Below are 18,435 nucleotides of genomic sequence, written 5' to 3'. Positions count from 1 at the left end.
ACAGCCTTGACTAACGTTAATTGTCTACCAAATCTCAACACATTTTTAAAAAGACAACAAAATTCAGAAAATAGACAATGTAAAGTTCACAATGTCTAGCATCCAATAGAAGAAAGAAAAAAAAGCATTAGACATAACAAAAAGAAGGAAAATGTAACCTATAGCCAAGAGAAAAACATGATAGAAAACAGACCCAGAAATGATATAAATGATGGAATTATCAAACAGTAACAATAAAAGGGTTATTTTAATTTGCTTAAGTATTTAAAGGAAAACATAGTGATGAGAAAAAAAGTAACAAGGAAAGTATATAGGTTTAAAATCTTTCCAGACATAAGGCAATAAATCACATCTAAGAAAAAAGAATCGGAGATGGGGAAAAGAACCCATTATATTAATAGAACTTGGAAACAAAAAGTCTAATTGTTGAATTACAAACCTCCACTGACTGGAGACACCTGAAGCCTCAGCAATGGAAAACACCTTGAATGAATATAACTGACCCATAAGAATTCCCCCCAAATTCTGGAACTGATGGCACAAGGAACTCTGAAAGTTGGTGTGAGTGAAGCTGAAACAAAGGTGATCAGTTGAAGATGTTTTAAGAAGCAATTCAATCCCCAAATCTTCTCATTCTCTACTCCAGTAGAAATCTAGAGGCTTAGTCTCTTAAAAGACCAAATCAGAGGGCTCCTAACTGTAAGGATCCTAGGCCTAGCTGAGGACAGGGATACCACATTGAAAATGTGGTGGTCCTTTAGTCACTAAGTCATGGCCAACTCTTGCAATCCTATGGACTGTACTGTAGCCTGCCAGGCTCCTCTGTCCATGGGATTTCCAGAGTACTAAATAAACAGATGACCACTGGATACTGACAGGCCTTAGACTTCCTTACCCATGAGGTAACCAGGTTTTTACCTTGTGGGTAAAAGACTGGAAGAATCTTCTCATGGGACGCTGTCAACTCGAGAGTGAAAATATAAACATCAGGTATCTCCAATAAACGACACATACAGAGACTGGAGAAAAACTCATAACTGACAAACCCCATCCACTGGCTTAGTTTCCAGTCAGCCTCTTAGTTCCTTGTTCTTGTCAGGAATTGACAACTAAATATGTCTAGTAATCATCTAGAAAAAAAGTTTCCTAACATCAAATATATAGACCAAAACTTACAAACCAACAGAAGAAAGTCAACTTAAAGAAAAAAAGAAGAAAATATACTAAAATTATTGTTGCCCTCAGAGATCTGAGACATTGCAAAATCATCAAATAAGAAATAGGTGTTCTTTTTAAAAAACAATCAGGGAAAGAAATAAACATAAAGACATTAGAAATATGACAGCAAAAGAAGAGTTGGAAGAAAACGTGTAAAATCTCCCAGAATGCAGAGCAAAAAAGACAAAAACACTGGTATTAGGAGAATTAAAAAAAAAACCAAGGGCCAGTTCAGAAGGATTAATATCTGAGTAACAGGCAATTGTGAGAGAGAAAATCAGGGAAGAAAATTATCAACTAAGTAATTCAGAGCAATTTCCTAGAACCCAAAGGATATGAGTTTTCAGGTTAAAAGGGCCCACCAATAGCCCAATACTAAGAAGTGGGCTTCCCTTGTGGCTCAGGCAGTAAAGAATCTGCCTGCAATGCAGGAGAATCAGGTTTGATTCCTGGATCGGTAAGTCCCCCAGAGAAGGGGATGGCAACCCACTCCAGTACTCTCGCCTGGAGAATCCCATGGACAGAGGAGCCTGGTGGGCTACAGTCTATGAGGTTGCAAAGACTCAGGCATGACTGAGCAACTAACACATGAAGTAAAACAGACTTACACTAGGGCGCATCAGTGTGAAATTTCGGAAGACTAGGGGTCAAGAGAAGTCTTACAAGCTCACAGACAAAACAAAAATTCTCAACAAAGTATCAGGAATTGGATCACTCAAAGTTTTTCAAAAGCAATCCTGGAAACTACAAGATAATGGAACCATGCCCTCATTACTCTGAAGGGAAAGTATTTAATTCTATTCCAAGACAAACTACTAAAAATTATGGCAGACATGCAAAATCTCAACGCAAGTAAAGTGAAAGTCACTCAGCTGTGTCAAGCTCATGCGACCCCATGGACTATACACAGTCCATGGAATTCTCCATGCCAGAATCCTGGAATGAGGAGCCGATTCCTTCTCCAGGGGATCTTCCCAACCCAGGGATCGAGCCCAGTTCTCCCACATTGTAGGTGGGTTCTTTACCAGCTGAGCCAGGCATGTATGGTTTCAAACAATTTACTATACACTCTTTCTTCAGGTTTCCGCTCAAATATGTATCAGAGAGGGTTTCCTGGACCACCTTTTATAAAAGAACAAATCTAACCCTAACCCTATGCATCTTACCTTCTCTCCCAACCTGAAACACTCTCAGTAAAATATAAGGTTCAAGACGGTAAGGACTATATGTTCACTGATGTGTTCTGAGCACTTAGAACTACATCTGATATACAGCAGACTCTCTCTAAATAATATATTGCTCTGACAGAAATAAAAAAATAAATTTTCAGAAGTGGACAATAGAGCAACAGCAGTCAGACTATCTATTCATATAAGAGGATAAAACGTAGGCATTTTCAGAAATACAAGGTCTCAGTGGTCTCTTTCAGTGACCTTTCTGAAAGCAGAAAGATGTTCTCCAAAAGGGGAAGGCAATATCACTCTCTACGTAGACTACGGTTTCCCCATTTATCCTAAATAGGAAATCTCTCTCTCTTTCCTCCTAATTAGCAAATAAATCTACTTCTAGTGTTAAGTGTTACTCAGTTGTGCCCGACTCTGCGACCCCATGGACTGCAGCCCACCTCTGACCATGGGATTTTCCAGGCAAGGATACTGGAGTGGGTTGCCATTTCCTACCCCAGAGGATCGTCCCGACCCAGGGATTGAACCCGGGTCTTCTGCACTGCAGGCAGATTCTTTACCATCTGAGCTATGAGGGAAGCCACCAAATCTCTCTCTGGTTCTCCCCTTTTACAAACAGCTTTCTCTGAATTAATTCAATCTTATTGAAATTCCTGAAAACAACGATTCCCACTTAAAAGAAATTCATGCTTAAAGAAACAGAAAACACAGACTGCCAAAAGCCTCACATTAACAGGAATGGGCTGGGTATGGTTCTGGCCAAGATCAGGATAGCCGATGCTTCTCTCTCCCTGCACTGCACTGTAGCTGAGCTGCGGCCACAGCTGCCAGGCATGAGCGAAGCTCACTGCTCACGACACGGAAGGTCAGCTTTGAGCCATAACTAAAGGCAAGCTGCCAATAATCAGCAGGAGATAGCTGAAATTAATATAGAAGTTAACAGGAAAACTGGACTGCTTTTCAGAAACTTGTCTATTCAATTAAGGCCTATTACACTTCTATTTCCAAATATATGAAGCTTAAAAGCAATTTACTTAATCATCTCTGACAAATCCATTTCATTCATTAAATGCTCTGAAAACTCTGTTTCTTAAGATTCACAGACATCAGGTTTTAGACCCAGAAAAATGACTGTTCACTCTACTGCAGTGGTCAAGTCACTTATTTCTTTTTTCTTTTTCAATTCCCTGGACAAGTTACAGTATTGAGCATGCAGCACTTGGTAAACACACACAATCCCCTCATTTCTGGATGACGCCGAGGTTCTGAAATGTTACATGGCTTGCTCCACGATGTTTATATTACAAGTTAGACCTAGGATTAGCACACAGACCTCACTTGGGATTTTTCTTTTAATGTCTGACCAAATTTTAAAAAGGTGATGGGAGACAAACAGCAACTTTTTGAATTATGAATCATGCTGACTCTCTCATGCAGTTAGTAGTTCCTAAAAGTTAACTAGAAAAATGTACAAGTAATCCAATTAGATAAGGTAACTATGTTACATGAATCAAATAAAAATCCAAAAGAAAATATCTTAAGTTTTATATCCAAGGACAGGCTAACTTTATCTGTCTGAACTTAACATTTGCATACCCCTTCTGAACTGCATATTGGTTTAATATCTTTCTACACTGATATCTACCATCCAAGGTACATGAAAGCAACATTTGCCTATACATCTGCATAATAGAGTATGTCCAGTTAATTAAGCTCATAAAACACATGATGAGCTGTGACTGCAAAGGCAGACAGGGGGCTAAATCATTATATCAATTCTATATGAACTCTTGATTTTACACACTGAAGGCAATGGGGAAGAACAGAACTATTTTAAGCAGAAAACTGACAAGGATCAGATCTGCATCTTAGAAAGATCATTCTGACAGCAACATGGAAGATGGATTAGAAGAGGGACAGATTTGGAGGCGAAGAGACTTTAGGCTGCTCAAGTTATTAAAGTGAGAAATGATGAAGGTCAAAAGTAAAGCCCTGATGGAAGACACTGGAGAGGTTAAGGACACATTTAAGCACTACTGCCCCTGGGACCGTAGTTAATAATTTTAAAACCCAAAGAATGAAAACTTAAATTCTGGCATTATAAAGTAAGGAAAACCTTCACAATTTATTTAAACCTATAATAAAAGGCAAATGAACAATTTGTAAAACATTACCTTTATGCTGTTAAGATAACCAAAGGCTGCAAAAATTGTCACTTAGGGTATCTGAGTAATCACGTGTCTAAAGGTATTTTGGCTAAAACAAAGCCCCCTTTCAGTCACCAGAGCCAGTATCCTAATACATTTCCACTGAAAGGGAAAGACAGGAAATGAATCAATAAAGCTCAGGCATATGCTTGGCCTAGAAAGATACAGAATATCAAGGAGCAGAAATCTGAAAACAAACGCCCTGAATAATTTAATTGCTGCTGCTGCTAAGTCACTTCAGTCGTGTCTGACTCTGTGTGATCCCATAGATGGCAGCCCACCAGGCTCCGCCATCCCTGGGATTCTCCAGGCAAGAACACTGGAGTGGGCCGCCATTTCCTCCAATGCATGAAAGTGAAAAGTGAAAGTCAAGTCGCTCAGTCATATCGGACTCTTAGCGACCCCATGGACTGCAGCCTACCAGGCTCCTCCATCCATGGGATTTTCCAGGCAAGAGTACTGGAGGAATAATTTAATTACCAGGCCATAATCTGCTGACTGCTGGTCTAATTGTTTGAACAGTGCCCAAAGTGTCCGACAAGGTGACCACCCTAAGATTTTGCACCTTTTTCTGCGGGTGAATAAATGGACAAACATGAGAAATAGTTCTGAAGAATGCAGGAATCTTGAATAACTTTCATTAATCACACACATAATTCCAAAGGAAAATTTCAGAGTCAAAACTTTATATTTATAAATAACTCTAAGCTCTTTTCAGCAAATTCATTTGCCATTACATACTTCACCCTGCTAGATTACAAAAATAATATCCTTCAGAGGTGTGTACTAACTGCTATATAAAAATTACTCAGATTAAATTTTTTAGCTCTTATCATTTTACTCCCAAATGGGTTATTTTAGGGGCGTGGGAGTTGGAAGAAAGAATGTAACTGTGGGGTGGCAACTACCAGTAAGTACTCAAAAACTGCTCAGTACACTAGAGGAAGCCAATTTTCTCCCTTGATTCAGTTAGTATTTCCTCATTCATGTTTATCTCTTAAAGAGTAGTCCAACAGCAAACTTCTTTCAAAATCTGAACAAAGAAGTACCTTCAGACTACTTCACCTGGCAGTGTTCTCCTGTTGGCTGCACTGAGTAAATAAGGTGTATAAGGTCAAAGTAGACTATTACAACATTCATCCGACAGGTGTTTATAGAATGCTGGGTATTGTGCTAAGTCCTCAACAGGAGCTCACAATCTAGCAGAGATAAAAAGATACACAAGAACTCTTGAATAATAATGAAAGGCAGTATGTAGGCAAATTTTAAAGTGAGTTATACAGGAAAGAGAATGAAATGCTTTCAAAAGAGGAAATCAGTATGGAATTTCAACTAGGCCTTTAAAAAAGACAAGACTTGAATATATAGAGTGAAAAGAATGTTCCTGGGCTCCAGATCAATGAGAACACAGATCTGGAATCAGAAATTCACACGTTCTGAGAATCAAAATGAAGATGAGCCTAGTTATGGGTTTCGTGGTCATTAGATTAGATTTGGTCATTAGAGTTGGTAAGAAGTCCACCAGCCAGTTTTCCAAAGTACTGAAGACAAGGGTTCAAATTCTTCCTACTTCCATTAAAGGCAGGAGGGAAGATGGGACCAGAACAACACAGAAGCTCGATCAAGGAGAACAGTTCCATACACTATTGTGGACAAACTGTTATACGCTTTGCCTGTTTCTAGTTTTAATGATCATTTAATTAATTATGATTAAATCAATTATATCCTTCAAGATTCAATTAATTGACATGCTTAAGGGGATGAGGGGGAGGGCTCAGAATCCTTCAGGCAGAAGAAACAGTAATGTGCAGTGACACTGTGACAGAAGAAGCTTGTTAAATTCAAAAAACTTTCAGAAGGCACATAACCAGTTAGCACAGTGGGGTCACTCACAACCCAGCCTCTGAAGTCAGGCTCCGGCTTCAAGCCTTGGTTATATTGGTTATTCGCTTGTGTGCTGTGTGACTTGGGCAAACTGTGTAACCTGTTTCTCAGTTTCCTCTATCATAAAATGGAAATATTCGTGGTCCCTATCTTATAAGGTTTTTGAGAGGACAAAGTGACACAGTAAATGAACAGCAGAATGTCCAACACATGGCAAATGTTCAAGGAATGATAGTCTTTGTTGTAACTGTTTTTAAGGCTCAGACAAATCATCTTTACTGGCCTTGTTCAAGTTCCTGGACTTTATTCCAAAAACAATGGAAGCCTCTGAAAAGTTTTATCAGTTCTAATTGGATTTTGGTTTTAAAAAGATGGCTTACTTAGTACCTGCTATTAGAAACCTCAAAGGAAAATTTTATTCTAGAATTTACTACTGAGAAAATGGTTTTCTTTCTTTAAAGAATAGGCATCTTTTTCTTAGATAAAATTCTGTAGATGGCTACATCTTCTTTTCATTTGACAGCCAGAAAGCTTAGAGCCTAACCTGAAGCTCTTAGGTCCTTACTGCTTCTGTGTTCTCTTCCTTCACTTTCCATAGCTGTTTTCTACTCTTATATGTATTCTCTGATTCAGTTCTTTATTCTTGTTTCTATTTTAGAATGATTATTTTTGTATTATTTTCATTTAAAGCTTTTTCAATCATCTGCAGAATAAGGTGCAATCTAATTAACCAAACAAAAATTAAGCGCATAACGACCGTAGCTTCATAATGCAGGAATCATGCACTGTAGATGCATTCTCAGCATGCCATCAAAATCACTCTTTTGGCCTAAACCTAGTCAGATGAAGCAAGAAAACCAGATGGCGCAGGAAACCTCTCTCTATGCAAAGGAGTGGGTGAGGAGAGATGAAGACCTGAGGCCTTTCCTGAATGAGCAGGGCACAGTCAGGGCAGTCAGCACGAGAAGCACAGGGAACCTGCAAGCGGCGAGGTGTAGCAAGCTACGCACAGACTCAGGTTAGAGTTTTAATTTTTCATATATGCATGGTTTTTTTCCAAAAGTACTTCACCCTCGTCTTAACCTTCAGCTGCTCCACTGCTCTGTTTCTCGGCTCCTGAGACTCCTTTGTTGCTTCACTCATCTCGCTCCTGAACTCGGATCTCACGGTTAGCCACCGCTGGAACGTGCGGGCCTCTGTCCTCGTCCCCTCCCAGCATCCAGCCTGGCTCATTCACGGTGTCCACTGTTTCCCCTCCTGGGTTGGAAAGCACTGCTCACTGGGAGTCCACCATGAATGCCCTCCCACGGAGCTAGCGACCGATGCTTTCATTCTTCCCCTGGCTGTCATATGAACACCACCAGCTGCTCTGAACCCTTCCCCACACCACAGTGTCTAATGGATCATTCTTTCCCTGACGTCTCACTTGCTACACTACAGAATTAAGTCTATTCTATACAAACAAACTCATCTTCCTTCTATGTCCCCCAAAGTGCCTCTGTAGCCATGTCCTTGGCCCGAGCTTTAATTCTCACTGAGCGTGCACCCCTGCACACCTTCTCAGAGGAGGAGGAATTCCTCTCCTCTAAGCCGACCATTCCCTCTGTGCTCCTGATCCCGCTGTTTCTTGTCTAACCTTGGACCTTGTTTCACCAACTGTTTCTTCTTTCCTATCTATATTCTTTTCTTTCCTAGCTTCTTCAAACACTAAGACCACCACCACAAACCGTGACACATACTGAATTCTACAGACCCCAATTTACCCCTCAGTTTTTTCCTTCTCTCCTTTCTACCTTAAAAAAGCCTCAAAATAAGTTTCATAAAACCTTTCTCCCTTTTCTCACCATCCATAAGCCCATAACCTTTTGAAATTTGGCTTTATTTCCCAATTTATTGAAAAGTACTCTCTTCAAAGCACTGATGATCTCTCTTTTCCCGTTTTTGACCAAAAACATTTTACAAAATTGGCTTTCATCTTCATCCTTTCAAACTAATCCCAAGCAAAAAATAAACATCACACACACATAGATTAGTTTTTCCCAACTTTGCTGTTGTTGTTGTTTAGTTGCTAAGTCATGTCTGACTCTCTTGTGATCCCCTGGACTCTAGCCCCCAAGGTGTCCACGGGATTTTCAGGTAAGAATACTGGAGTAGCTTGCCATTTCTTTTTCCAACTGATGATCTCTTAATGACCAAACATATTCCTCTTCATTCTAAACTTCTCTCTTGTCTAATAAGGACAGAAGCTATCCTCACTTTGCAAGACACTCTTCTACCTCACCAAGTCCTTTTTGCCAACCTGCCTTCATAATCAAAACTCAATTTTTAGCTGCCTTCTCTCTGAGGTCTCATTATTAATTAAAGCTTCGCTCATACTTCTTTAGATAATTCTCAAATATATACCTATGTTACTAAACCCACCCTTTTTTTTAGAGAGAAAATGATTTAGTGAGGTATAATCTGCATTACAACAAAGTGTAAATTCTTAGAAAGTGATTTAGATGAGTCCTGATCATGGTATACTCTGTATAACCACTACTCAAAACAAAAATCAACATTTCCACTACTTGAGACGGTTGCCTCTTACCCCTTTCTAGTCGATTTTCCCCTCTCCCCAGAAACAATGAAAAGAGACAACCACTTTTCAACCTCATTAACATTGATTAGTGTTGCCTGTTCTAGAACTTCACATGAGGAGGACCATAACAGTATAAACTCTTTTCTGTCTAGCTTCTTTTGCTCAGCATAACGTAGGATTTGTTTATGTTGTTGCATAATAGAAGTAGTTCATTCCTTTTTATTGCTGTGTCATCACCCACTGTATTCCTATACATAATTTGTTTTGGATACATTTTCTTCTAGATGGACATTTGGGTTGCTCCTGTTTGTGAAAAAGGTTGCTATGAATATTCTTGTACAAGTCATTTTACGAACATTTGTCTTCATTTTTCTAGAGTAAATACCTAGGAATGGAATGGTTCAGTAACAGGGTAGATATATGCTTAATTTCTAAAAAACCGAGAACTAGTTATTCTGATTTGCTATACATCACATTAGACTCTCATTGCCAATATATGAGAATATTAGCTCCTTCATATTCTCACTAGTGGCTGATTTTATTTTTTGGAGCTCCAAAATCACTGCAGATGGTGACTGCAGCCATGAAATTAAAAGATGTTTGCTCCTTAAGAAAAGTATGACCAACCTAGATAGCATATTCAAAAGCAGAGACATTAACTTACCAACAAAGGTCTGTCTAATCAAGGCTATGGTTTTTCCAGTGGTCATGTATGGATGTGAGAGTTGAACTATAAAGAAAGCTGAGTGCCAAAGAATTGATGCTTTTGAACTGTGGTGTTGGAGAAGACTCTTTAAGAGTCCTGTGGACTGCAAGGAGGTCCAACCAGTCCATCCTAAAAGAGATCAGTCCTGAGTGTTCATTGGAAGGACTGATGTTGAAGCTGAAACTCCAATACTTTGGCCACCTGATGCCAAGAGCTGATTCATTGGAAGAGACCCTGATGATGGGAAAGATTGCAGGCAGGAGAAGGGGACGACAGAGGATGAGATGGTTGGATGGCATCACTGACTCAAAGGACATGAGTTTGGGTAGACCCCGGGAGTTGGAGATGGAGAGGGAGGCCTGGCGTGCTGCAGTTAATAGGGTTTCAAAGAGTCGGACATGACTGAGGGACTGAACTGAATTGAACTGATTCTCACTAACATTTACTATAATCTTTAAAATGTAAAATATTCTAGCTGATATGTAATGTTATCTCACTGTGACTTTTAATATGCATTTCTCTGGTGACTAATTATGTTGAGAAATTTTTCATGTGCTTATTGACCATTAATATATCTTCTTTTGTGAAGTGCTTGGTTCTAGTCTTTTGCACATTGTTAAATTGGGTTGTTTGTCTTTTTTCTGTTGAATTTAAGCTCTCTTTTGAATGTCATTTGCTTCTATATCTTCAACTGCCAACAGCTCACATCAAACTAGATGTCCTGATGTTATCTCTGACAGCACATTTAAAATCTAATTTGTAATTTTCTAGTTGGGAACCAGGTCTCTCTGTTGCTGTCATCCACATCACAAATATTCTTCAATTATATCTGCTTTAAATTGTAACTCTCTCTATTTTCCTCTCTTGTAAACTGACAGATTATAATTAATGTACAGACTCAGGAACTGCATGGTTCAAATTCAGACTTTCCCACATATTTGCTGTGTGACTTTGGAAAAATTATTGAATCTTTCAGGGCCTTTCTTATTATAAAAGGTTTTTGTGAGGCTTAAATAAATAAATCATATAAAGTACTTTAAATAGCACCCAACGGAAAGGAGTACTCAATAAACGCTGTTATTTAGGAAATATCTCTTGCCTAAAATTTTTTCTCAAGAATCTGACAGTTCAGTTCAGTTCAGTCGCTCAGTCGTGTCCAACTCTTTGCGACCCCATGAACTGCAGCATGCCAGGCTTCCTTGTCCATTACACTCAAGTCCATAGAGTCGGTGATGCCATCCAACCACCTCATCCTCTGTCGTCCCCTTCTCCTCCTGTCCTCAATCTTTCCCAGCATCAGGGTCTTTTCCAATGAGTCAGTTCTTTGCATCAGGTGGCCAAAGTATTGGAGCTTCAGCTTCAGCATCAGTCCTTCCAATGAATATTTAGAATTGATTTTCTTTAGGATTGACTGGTTGGATCTCCTTACAGTCCAAGGGACTCTCAAGAGTCTTCTCCAACACCACACTTCAAAAGCATCAATTCTTCAGTGCTCAGCTTTCTTTATAGTACAACTCTTATATCTATACATGACTACTGGAAAAACCATAGCTTTGACTAGACAAACCTTTGTTGGCAGAGTAATGTCTCTACTTCTTAATATGCAATCTAGGCTGGTCATAACTTTTCTTCCAAGGAGCAAGCATATTTTAATTTCATGGCTGCAGTCTGCAGTGATTTTGGAGCCCCCCAAAATAAAGCCTGCCACTGTTTCCACCGTTTCCCCACTTGCCATGAAGGGATGGGACTAGATGCCATGATCTTAGTTTTATGAATGTTGAGCTTTAAGCCAACTTCTTCATTCTCCTCTTTCACTTGCATCAAGAGGCTCTTTAGTTTTTCTTCATTTTCTGCCATAAGGGTGGTGTCATCTGCATATCTGAGATTATTGATATTTCTCCTAGCAATCTTGATTCCAGCTTGTGCTTCATCCAGCCTGGCATTTCGCATGATGTACTCTGCATATAAGTTCTGCATATAAGAATCTGACAATTAACATCTTAATCTAGGCATTCAGCCTCCTATCTCTAGACAATAAAATAATCTCCTAAATCGCTTCTTTCCTCCTTTTCTTCACACTACATACCCTTGTTGGATTTATCTTCCTAACCAAGTCCTCACGCAGATAATTACCTTTTGGCTCATTATCACCTTTTGGCTCACAGATGCCCACTCTAACAAATCATCCTAAGCCTTTATCAAAACACTCAAGGTTTTTCACAACTGACCCTACACACCTCTCCAACATATGCTACTTACTTATAGGAGTAGGTAAAGAATTCAAGAAGTATTCAAAAAACTGTGCCTTAAACAGAAAAAGCCAGAAGCTGCAATATAATCATATTACTTAGGAAAATGGAAGCAAATCTGTATTAATCAGCTGGAAGAAGTACAAGTGGCAGCCCCTGTGAAAGGGAAATAGGGGTGGGGAAGAGGATGGGAAACTGGCATTTTTTGGTAACAAATCTGGCAAAATTATTTAACTTCTTACCCAAGTACATGTTTAACTTTTGTAAAAATAAAAACTTGTAAGATAGAAAGATACAGACCAAGAAAGGTGGAAAGAAAGAGACTGAAGAAGGGAGGGAGGGAAGAAGGAAGGAAGACTAATTATTAACTGAGGCAACTGGTTATCCATAACTAAGGATCATCTGTGGACCTATGTAAGGAATAATTGGGCACATTCATTTACTTAGTGGAGCACCCTATTTGCAGACTAAAGTCTGAATTTTATCCAATAAGTAATAGGAAGGTAAGTAAAGGTTAATGAACACAGTGGTAATATAATAAAAATAATAGTTGGGAAAGATTAAATAGGAAATATATCAGAAATGTACTTGACTGGAAAATAAATAGAGGTGGTAAAATATGAGGTTTTCATAATTGAGATGAGGTGATGAAAGTCTAGATAAAGGTGATGACTGTGGAAAACAGGATTTAATTTTCAAGTTATTTTCCAAGAACACAAAGTATGACTTGCTGGTAACCTAAACTGAAGGAATGGGGAAAAAAAAAAAGGTGTGTGCTGGGGGGAGGACACAGGGACTTCCCTGGTGGTACAGTGGTTAGAATTTACCTTCCAATGCAAAGGATGTGGGTTCGATTTCTGGTCATGCAACTAAGATCCCACATACTGCAGGACAACTAAGCCCGTGTCCCACAACTAGGGAAAGCCTATAGGCCCCAATGAAGACCCATCAACAGCCAAAAAAAAGGAAAAAAAAAAAACAAAAACCCACAATGCCCTCCAGCACAGAAGAGGCACTAAAGGTATTTGTAAAGAGTAACCTCAATAATATAAACATGAACAATAGATTTTAACATATAGTTCTTAATACATAGTTGAACATTACATTTGTGTCATCTAAAACAGACTGAAAAGATTTTCAGCTCAGAATCTACTTGGAATGTTATATATACATTTTCACTACTTGATTAATATTCTATGGACTTCATCTTCTCACTTTCTATTTTACTGTCCTTGTGGTTACCACATCAGAAATTGGCTTTGCTTGCAACTACTTAAATCTACAGCTTACTGTGTCTTATCTTCCACATTTACTCTGGCCGTTTTATATTCAAAATAAACTTTTTATATTAAAAATCTCAAAAATATGCTTCAATTTATATAAAACAATGTGACCCAACTTTAATCATCAAAGGTCTTAGCAAGAAGGAGTAACTGAGAATTTTCCATTTTCATAAAAATGACATCTAACACATAATTGCCATTTCTCTCTAGTTTATCGATAAAATTGCAGCCTGAAGCTTGAAAAAGTATTCCAATGAATAAAGACTTCAAAGGCCTTCCCCTGACCCCACTGCCCTTCTCAACTACCTTACCCCCCTTTTTTTCCCCTCTCTTTGTGAAGAAGAAATCCTTTTAAGAGCTGTGTATTTGGCTCTCTCTGGTTTTCTTCTCTCATTTGCTCTTCAACATAGCTTTGGCCAATTCACTCCACCAAAACTGCTCTTACCAAGGGCCAGATACAATGGTTAAACGTCGCTCCTCATCCCTCTTGACTACCAGCAGCATCTGATACAGACGCTCACCCTGTCCTTCTGAAAACACTTTCTTCATGTGTTGGTTTTCAGGACACTGCATTCTTTTGGTTTTCTTCTCTTCTTCTTTGCTGGTTCTTCCAAGTTTTAAATGTTTGACTGCCTCAGGGATGAGACATTGGTCTCTTTCCTAATATTCAATATTTGGGTGGTTTTCATCTGTCAAGAAATCCTACTGATTCTACTCATCCAAAACATACCATTAGCATACTTAGCACCATGCGCACTTCTGCTACCCTGGTCTGAGCCATCATTATCTCTCCTACCTGGGCTCCCATTTCCATCCTTGCTCACTATTATCTATTGCTCACTACTATCTATTCATTGCAGCCAGTGATGCTTTAAAAATATTAACTTAGGGACTTCCATGGTGGTCCAGTGGCTAAGACTACGTGCTTCCAATGAGGGGGCATGGATTTGATACCTGGTTGGGGAACTAGATCCTATAAGCTCTTGTTGTTGTTGTTCAGTTGCTCAGTCATGTCTGACTCTTTGAGACCCCATGGACTGCAGCATGCCAGACTTCCCTGTCCTTCACCATCTCCCACAGCTTGCTCAAACTGATGTCCATTGAGTCAGTGATGCCACCCAACCATCTCATCCTCTGTCGTCCCCTTCTCCTCCTGCCCTCAATCTTTCCCAGCATCAGGTCTTTTCAAATGAGTCAGCTCTTTGCATCAGGTAGCCATAATACTGGAGTTTCAGCTTTAGCATCACTCCTTCCAAAGAACACCCAGGGCTGATCTCCTTTAGTATGGACTGGTTGGATCTCCTTGCAGTCCAAGGAACTCTCAAGAGTCTTCTCCAACACCACAGTTCAAAAGCATCAATTCTTTGGCACTCAGCTTTCTGTATAGTCCAACTCTCACATCCACACATGACTACTGGGAAAACCACAGCTTTGACTATACAGATCTTTGTTGGGCCATAAGCTCTGGGATGATATATTAAAAAAATATATGTGTGTGTGTGTGCATATATATATATAGATTAGATGCAATCACTTCTTTGCTCAAATACCTCTCTAATGGTTCTCTAATTTTGTTGAAGGTAAGAATCACATTCCTTACGTGGTCTGCAAAGCCCCCAAATCTGCCCCACTGCTGCCTCACCTCTACCTTTCTGATCTTGTCTGACCTTTCTACTGTTTCTCCTTGCTGGCTCTTCCCTGTTGCTTGCTTCTTTCCAGTTGCACTGGCCTCCCTGCTACGCCTTGAACACGCCAAGCACACTGCTGCCTCAGTACCTTTGCATTTACTCTTTCCTCTACTGGGATCACTCTCATTTCCCTACATCTTCCACTCTGCTTTCAAGTCTTGGCACAAATGTCAGCAAGGCCTTTCCTGACCACTCTGTGTCAGACCACAAACAACTCTCCCACTCCACATGCCCCCTTCCTTTCTTTCTTATTTTTATAGCATGTACTGCCACCTAGTATACTATATACAATTTACTTATTTTGCGTATTGTCTCTCTCCCCAAAATAAAACCTAAGGTTCCTGAGATAAGGAATTTTTGTCTGTTTTTCTTATTGGGGAATTCTTCCCACACAGAAAAGTCTGCGGTATACAATCAGTTTTCAATAAAGATTTCTTGAAAGACAATTAACATGGGGTAGCCAGCATTGTAAACTAGACTTTTTTGGCTTCAAGCCCACACAATTCTACTAAAACATCAGTTAAGAAGCCTCTAGTTGAAACAAATAGCTAAAGAATTTAAATAACTTGAAGACACAGAAATAATAATAGCTATCCAAAATGAAATGCAGAGAGAAAGAGGAATTTTCTAAATTAGAATCAGTGAGCAGTGGGAGGACTTCAAAGAGCCTAATATATGTGTAATTGGAGTCTCTGAAGAAAAGGCCAGAAGAATAATGGCTGAAATTTTTCTGAATTTCATGAAAACTTGACATTCACAAATTTAAGAAGCAACAAACAGCAAACCTAAGAATCATGAAGAAAACCATACAAAGGCACATCATAATCAAACTGTTAAAAACAGTGATAAACAGAAAATCTTAGGAGCAGCCAGGGAAAAAAGGGCACTTTATATACGATATATAAAGGAAAAAGATGACAGCAGATTTCTTGTCAGAAATAATGCAAAAGAGAAGACAGTGGAGCAGTATCTTTAAAGCACTAAAGGAAAAAAGTCAACCCAGAATTACATATCCAGTACAAGTGTCATTTAAGAATAGACAAAATAAGGATTATTTTAGATACACAAAAGCTTAAAGATTTCATCATCAACAGACCCGCTCTGTAAGAAACGCTAAATGAAGTCCTTCAGGCAGAAGAAAAATGATGCCAGATAAAAGTATGTATCCAAATAAAAGAATAAAGATGAGAAAACAGGCATCCACATATAGGGATATGTCAACGGTAACTCCACTAGTAAATGCGTGAGTTTTAAAAATAATGAAATCTCTTTAAAACATAATTAACTTTTTAAACAAAAAGAACAACACTGCATTTTGTGTTTCATAAAACAGGTATAAATAAAATGTATGACAAGACAATAAAGGCAAGGAGGCGTTAAACAGAAGTATATCATCAAGGACTTCTCTGGTGATCCAGTGATTAAGAACTTGCCTTGCAATGCAGGGGGTATGGCTTCGATCCCTGGTCCAACTAAGATTCCACCTGCCATGGGACAACTAAGTTTGTGTGCACAACTACTGAGTCCACGTGCCCATATGACACAATGAAGATCTCAGGTGCCACAACAAAGACCTGACACAGCCAAATTAATTAACTCATTAAAAAATAAGAAGTATATTATTTTAAGGTTCTCGCTAGCGGTAAAGAACCTGTCTGCCAATGCAGGAGATGCAAGGGATGTGGGTTCAACCCCTGGATCAGGAAGATTTCCTGGTGGAGGAAACTGCAACCCACTCCAATATTCTTGCCTGAAAATCTCATCAACACAGGAGCCTGACAGGCTATAGTCCATGAGGTCACAAAGAGTTGGACAGGACTGAGTGACTGAGCATAGTAATATATACTATATATTAAGTGGTGAATATTATTTGAAGGTAGTCTCTAAGTTAAAGACTTACACATGAATGTTCATAGCAATTCGTGTGTAGTAGCCAAAAACTGAAGCCAACTGAAATGTCCATCCACACACAAATGGATAAGCAACCTGGGGTATATTTACAAAATTATATACAACCTACAATAAAATGAAATGATACGCTGATATGTCCAACTAAATGGAAGGATCTTAAAATAATTATACTGAGAGAAAACAGCCAGATGAAGAAAAGGTACAGACTACATGAGTACCTTTAAACTGCAGAAGAAATAATCTATAGTGACAGAAAACACATCAGTGCTTGCCTAGTGGTGAAGTGGGGCAAGAAAGATTACAAAGGGTTACGAAGAAACTTTGGGAAGTGATGGTTATCTTGATGGTGGTGATGGTTTCTTTCACACGTGTGTCTGAAAACTTATTAAACTGTTCACATTAAGTACACACAATTTATTGTATGGGAAGTCCTCAATAAAGCTGTTTCAAAAACAATTTTGGACTTAGGTTAAAAAACAAAATATTTAGATTATTTGTGGTGTTCTTATTCCATAAAGTAACAATAAAATAGATGAAAGCTAGAACCAATAAAATAGTTATAATTTTTAAGAGTTAGAATAGATCATATAAACCAATTAATCAAATATTTTTTATTAAGAAATAAAGAAACTGTGAGTCCCAGAGAGGTTTAGTGACTTCCCAGAGATCTACAGCTAAAGTTAACAGCTTACTAAACCATAAAATCCACAACAGCAGGGATTGTTATTTAGGTCACCACTGTATCCCCTACACCTAGTACAATGTCTGAGACATAGTACAAGCTCAATAAATATTTGTTGTCTTATCTTTTACCCTGTAAAGAAAGTAAAAAGGAAGATTAAAAGAATCTCCTTTGCAGTATGACTGAAAGTTTCCCGCAACTTTGATTTTCCAATCTCTTCAACACAGATGAGAGAATTAAGCAATAGCTTTAATATCATAAATATAAGAGAACAAATTATATTCTATATTTTTAGCTTACTGTATATTTTATTATAATATAATACTTTAAAATTTCTAATTCACATTAGCAACTTTTAAGCAAGCAGGAGAATTAATAGAAAATACTCTATTCAAAAAGCTTACTGACATTTTTCAAATTAAAATATTGAAAGAAATGTGCTTACCAAAAATTTCTCCATTTTTGGCATATTCTGTCACAAGGTACAACATGCTTTTGGTCTCCATTACCTGTTGATAAGTAATTCCATATTAGTTTGACAGGAAAAGATTGCTATTTACTACAACATTCTGTGATATTGTTGTTGTTTAGTCACTAAATCATGTCCAACTTTGTGACTCCATGAACTGTACCTCGCCAGGCTACTCTGTCCATAGGATTTTCCAGGCAAGAATAATGGAATGGGTTGCCATTTCCTTATCCAGGGGATCTTCCTGACCCACACACTGAACCTGCGTCTTCTGCATTGGCAGGTGGAGTCTTTACTACTGAGCCACCAGGCAAGCCCTCTATGGAATTACATAAATTAAAACAACTAATAAAGGTGTCAAGTTAGGGACGATTCA

General features: G+C 38.6%; 1 protein-coding gene across 3 annotated transcripts in view; it reads right to left on the bottom strand.

Annotated features, from left to right (window-relative positions):
* SIK2 (salt inducible kinase 2) overlaps positions 1-18,435 on the bottom strand; it is a 132,685-nt gene that overhangs the window by 97,565 nt on the left and 16,685 nt on the right. For all 3 annotated transcript variants that reach the window (XM_012095438.5, XM_012095440.5, XM_012095439.5), the window contains exon 3: positions 18,036-18,099. In XM_012095438.5, the coding sequence (XP_011950828.2) occupies positions 18,036-18,099 (64 nt within the window). The remainder of the gene's footprint in view (positions 1-18,035; positions 18,100-18,435) is intronic.

The sequence above is a fragment of the Ovis aries genome, chromosome 15 (assembly GCF_016772045.2).
Source record: "Ovis aries strain OAR_USU_Benz2616 breed Rambouillet chromosome 15, ARS-UI_Ramb_v3.0, whole genome shotgun sequence".
Lineage (NCBI taxonomy): Eukaryota > Metazoa > Chordata > Mammalia > Artiodactyla > Bovidae > Ovis > Ovis aries.
The sequence above is the reverse complement of the archived record's forward strand: the minus strand, read 5'-3'. Positions and strand labels throughout refer to the sequence as shown.